This window comes from Stylophora pistillata, chromosome 3 (assembly GCF_964205215.1).
Source record: "Stylophora pistillata chromosome 3, jaStyPist1.2, whole genome shotgun sequence".
NCBI classification, from domain to species: Eukaryota; Metazoa; Cnidaria; class Anthozoa; order Scleractinia; family Pocilloporidae; genus Stylophora; species Stylophora pistillata.
Window position 1 is genome coordinate 12102501 of NC_142521.1, and position 5000 is coordinate 12107500.

Below are 5000 nucleotides of genomic sequence, written 5' to 3' on the forward strand. Positions count from 1 at the left end.
AAAAACAAATCAAAAGTGCGAATTCACTCGGCTGCACCTCGTGAGTCCATAACATTTTGAAGGCTGTGATGACGAATGAGAGTGCAAATCACGCTAAACCACCGTCGAATTGTTAAATCGAGACACCTATGCCAACACGGTCCCCAAACCAAACTCAGAGACACCACTTTTCAGAATCAAAAGGCTCAAATGATATAGTTGGTAGTTCAGTTTTATCAAATGACTTGATATTGGGAATTGGCCATCTAAAGCCTACATTTCAAGTAATCATCCATAATGATTTAATATTTATATTGCGCAAATTAATATATGATTATGATCAAATGCGCATCACAACACTTTTCGGGGACTTTGGGCGGACTGCATCAGCAGTTTACAATCAATCGAAGGAAACTTATTTGAAGATGCCCCCTCCCCCCCCAATTCCCAGTAAACAGGCCAGACCACATCTTAGTAATCTCGTGAGTGGGTTCTTTAACGCCCCCTGTCTAACCAAATTAACTGATTATTGGATGCAGGAGACGGGACCTACGGTTTATTTACAGTTTAAGCAAATGTTAGCTATCCTATTCTTCAGAGTGAATGACAAAGGGCTAACGCTCGATACGTCGGCCTTAGGAACTCTTTACGGTTGCCAAAATTTACATTATTAACTCCCGATTGATAAAACAAATAACACCCCTTCCCCCCATGATAAAAATTATGTTTTTGAGTTCCGGAATTATCAAACATATCTACAGTTTCGATCCTCTATAGCTAAGTCCAAAGGTACAAGAGGTTACCAAATGCCGAAACAGAATGCATCAAGAGAATTCAAAGATCACTAGTCACATGATTCACAAGGTGTTTATTATGATAACAGGGCACGGGCGTCAATGTATAGTGAAATAATAAAGAAATGTTTACGGAGGGTTTATGCCAGACTGGTATAAATGGCAAGCACGTTCAACTAAACTGAAAGTTTTCCATTGTTTCAAGCTGACTTTAGGCAAGATCCGCTTCGTGTCTCGACCCCAAAAATTTTATGATGATTCTAAAGATTTGGAGGTATTCGCAGTTTATTCTTTAACTTTGAAGAAATGTTTGCTTTCCTGAAGTTGGACAACTGAGAATTAAACGTATCATGCTGAGACAGAAACGACAATTATATAAAAATTATCCTATATAAGTAGGAGATGAAGTCTTCTGTTGGAAGTGTTGAAAACAAACTTTCCGGCAACGCCAAGGAGCATATGCTTCTTTACTGATGATTCTAGCTTGACGTCGATTAACGTCTGAAAAGCTGTTGTGAGATTGTTGATCACTTCGTAACAAGTTGCAAGGAAAGTGAAGGAGCCTCCAGTTTTGCAATGTCAAACTTAATTTACTCCTTGGTGTTTTTGCTTGGTGTCTCAAAGTTCGGAAAATGTGGTAAGGCTTGTGTATCATATGTCTTCCGTTTCCTTTCCCCTTAAGTGACTTACTTGTAGGAAAGAAGAACAGTTCCAAGGCGTTATTGAAACAATTGTGTAATTTTACAGACGCACCCTGTACGTATTTTATTCGTAAAGATGAATCCCCGTTTCTTTATTACGCAACAATCAATATTGTGCATACCGTGATACTGAGGAAAGAGCACACTGAGAATATGATAGTTTTGGAGTTCAAATATGAACTTCTCAGCGACCACACTGGGAAGAGTGTATTTCGATCTATCTCTTCCAGTTCTGGTGCTATTTTTTTTTTTTTTTTTTTCGTTATCACTGCTATTTTTAGAGTACATACGTAGTTTTTCATTTATGAGAACTATAGTAAAAATAAATAAACTCGCCCAGCTATTAGGAACCATTTAATTTCCCTTCAGTCTCCCATAAGTCTGGCCGAAAATAGGTAGATTTGGAATAACGTTCTCGAAAGACGAAACGGCCAAATTTTTCTTCAGGAATTCTTCGACAAAATCCAGAGAAAGTGTCTCCTGTTCATAATGAATGAAAATATTTTCATATGATTCAACGCAAACAGCTGGACGGCAAACATCAAAACTATCGTTCTTGTTGTTCTCATATGATAAACTGCATGTTTAAAACAGTGCATAGACTTTATGTATTTCTTTTCAAATCTACCAATACAATCTCTGTACTAATTCTGTGGGTAACGTATGAAATTCAGAGCAAAGTATATGATAGGACTTATGGCTTATAATGGCAATTTTTGCTACAACAAATGGCTACAGACTAAAAGGTTACTATCATAGGTCATCCTCTTAACCGACTTTTTCCGATTGGAAATTATACCCACTTCACGTTGTTGACTAAACAAATGGTCGAATCGAGCAACATCTTGTTTTTCGTAAGTGATAAACGCGGTAGATTTCATGAGAACAGCCTATAAATGTCTTCTTTTTAAATTTGCGTATAAGACCTTCGCTTTACCCCTACAAAAATTCCGACGGAAACGTGTTAAAATAAAAGAACATCCAAAAGAAATAAATCAAGCCGCGAAAGAAAACTTGGTGTGCGGTATTTCTGACGATTTTTCCTGACCTTTAAATCGAGCTGCATTGGAAGTGTTTGATAAGTTTTTTTTATATTTCTTGTTCAAAGTACATATTGATTTTCGTCACATTTATATAACCTTAAAGCGGAAATCTTGTTATAGCGCCTTGACCTTTCCAGACAAGGATCAAAAACCAGGTGTGAATTCTTTTCACTTTAGATAAATGTATACTGCCCATGGATTTGGCGATTCTGGCAGATATATCACAGAGTCTAAGAGGTGAAGATCTCACAAAACTGAGAGAAATCATTCACGATTTAGTAGACAGAGTGGGTGTGTCTGAAAGAGGAACTCACTTTGCTGTTATCACGTTTGGCGGGAATACGAGTGTTGTAAACAACTTTGCCAACAGCACTTACTATGACGCAAGTTACTTGAAGACACGTGTAACTGAGGCACTGCGTAGAAACTCGAGACGCGAGGGAACTCGTACAGATATGGCACAACGCCAGGCAGCGACAAAGCTCTTTACCACTGAAGGTGGAGACAGAGCCGGTGTCAGAAATGTGATGTTCATCTTTACCGACGGAAAGTTTTATATCAGCAAGCGATGGGATAGACGACCCAATATTACGCTTTTAAACACCACGAGAGAATTGGAGGTAATTTGAATTAATGTTGTTTCAGTCAATTTTAGGGACGCCACAGCAAAGTGGCAGCAGCTTAAATTGAAAACCGTCAGCAATTTTAGAAACTCTTATACTTCGAGCAAGAAATTTCTCAAATATTTCTGGCATTTCCATATTAAGTTGTAATACTTATCTTTCCACATATTTTTCAACAATATTTTTCGATCACAGAAACAACTGCAAATTGACGATTTCCAATCTACTCTCGATATAGACAACACGTTTCATAACTAATTAAGACTAAATTTACATCGAAAGAGAAAGTAACAAACCAAAGGATGTTTGAAATTGGTCATTCTTGAAATTCCCGACTCCCCCACATCTTCAATATAAAATCTGTCCGTAGAAATCTTAATTTGTTCTCGTTACTTCAGCCTTTCTAAATCGCGATAGCCTGTGTTTTTGTCATCTCCTTCCTAATTTTTTTGCTTGATAAGAAAAAAGATGTGAGAATCATAGTTGTTGGAATTGGCCGAGATGTGTCGGAGGAAAAGATGAGGAAAGCAGCCGGCAGCAAGGGACAAGTGATCACACGTCAGAGTTATTATGAATTGTCCGAGAGTCTTGATGAGCTGGTCGACGAAATATGCAGTAAGTTAAGGTTTTGTTTTTGCGTTCATAATGATATACGATCATTAATATCGTAAGCATGTAGGCTTTGAGTCTCTTCCGGTCTTAGAAGTCCTGTGGGCAAAGCTGCGACCAACCCGACTCCCTAGAGGTTTTGCTAGTAGCATATCTGGAGTTATATACTATCCACCGTCAGCCTCTGACTCGCAAATGTAAGATTATTTGTTAAAATGCCTTACATCAATTGAGTCCCAACATCCAAACAGTGGAATTCTTCTTGTCGGTGATTTAAACCCCCTAAACGAAGCGACTCTCAAATCCAATTTCAATCTGAAACAAATTGTTCATTTTCCGACCAGAGGGAAAAGTTTTTTGGATCGTATTCTAACCAACATGAATGAGTTCTATGATAAAGCCATCGAGCGACCTAAAATTGGCCTTTCGGATCACAGTTCAGTGGAGATCCAGCCCAAGCTTCGAGAAAAATCATCGCAGTCAAAGAAAACAATCACCTCGAGGGATTTGAGTATCAACCCTCGTCAATTCGGATCTATTCCCAAATCGTCTACTACACATTCTCTGGTCAACCTGACGCATAATTGGCTTGTTAACACCGATGGAAATAGTGCCACGGCAACAGTAGCCCTACTTGACTTCCGAAAGGCTTTTGACCTTATCGACCATAGTGTTCTCGTTCAAAAACTAGCAACATATGATATTCCGAGTCAAGCCAAAAGCTGGATTGTCGACCTTTTGATGTACCGGAAACAAAGAGTCAAACTTGCTCAAGATTGTCACTCTGAATGGCGCTCTGTACCATCCGGCGTCCCCCAGGGAACAAAATTAGGTCCCTGGTTATTTCTTATCATGATTAATGATTTGGACACCCCAGCTGACTTGCGCAAATATGTGGACGACACATCTTGTTCCGAAATAGTTACTAAGGGCAGTGAGAGCAAAACTCCAAGAAGCTGTGGATGACCTTTCAAGACAAGCGAGTATCGATGGGTTCCAACTGAATGAGGCCAAGTGCAAAGAACTACGAATAGGATTCTCTAACAGCATCCACGATTTTGAACCCCTAGTCCTAAATGGCAAACCCCTTGAATTAGTCACCAGTGCCAAATTGCAAGGCGTGACCATTAGCCACGATTTAAAGTGGAACATGCACACCTCTGAACTAAGTAGAAAATGTTCCTCTCGTCTCTACTTTTTGAGACAACGCAAGAGATCCGGAGTTGCACCAAGCGAACTTGTGCAATTCTA

The 5000-nt window shown here is 39.2% G+C and overlaps 1 protein-coding gene across 2 annotated transcripts in view; it reads left to right on the forward strand.

Moving 5' to 3' along the window:
- The first annotated feature begins 961 nt into the window (after positions 1-961).
- The window catches only part of LOC111334785 (matrilin-1), a 10698-nt gene continuing 6659 nt past the window's right edge, over positions 962-5000 (forward strand). Inside the window, exons 1-3 of one of the 2 annotated variants that reach the window (XM_022940599.2) lie at positions 962-1410; positions 2695-3137; positions 3602-3755. In XM_022940599.2, coding sequence (XP_022796334.2) covers positions 1350-1410; positions 2695-3137; positions 3602-3755 — 658 coding nt within the window. In that variant the 5' untranslated portion in view covers positions 962-1349. The remainder of the gene's footprint in view (positions 1411-2694; positions 3138-3601; positions 3756-5000) is intronic. The other variant, XM_022940598.2, reaches the window with a different exon arrangement.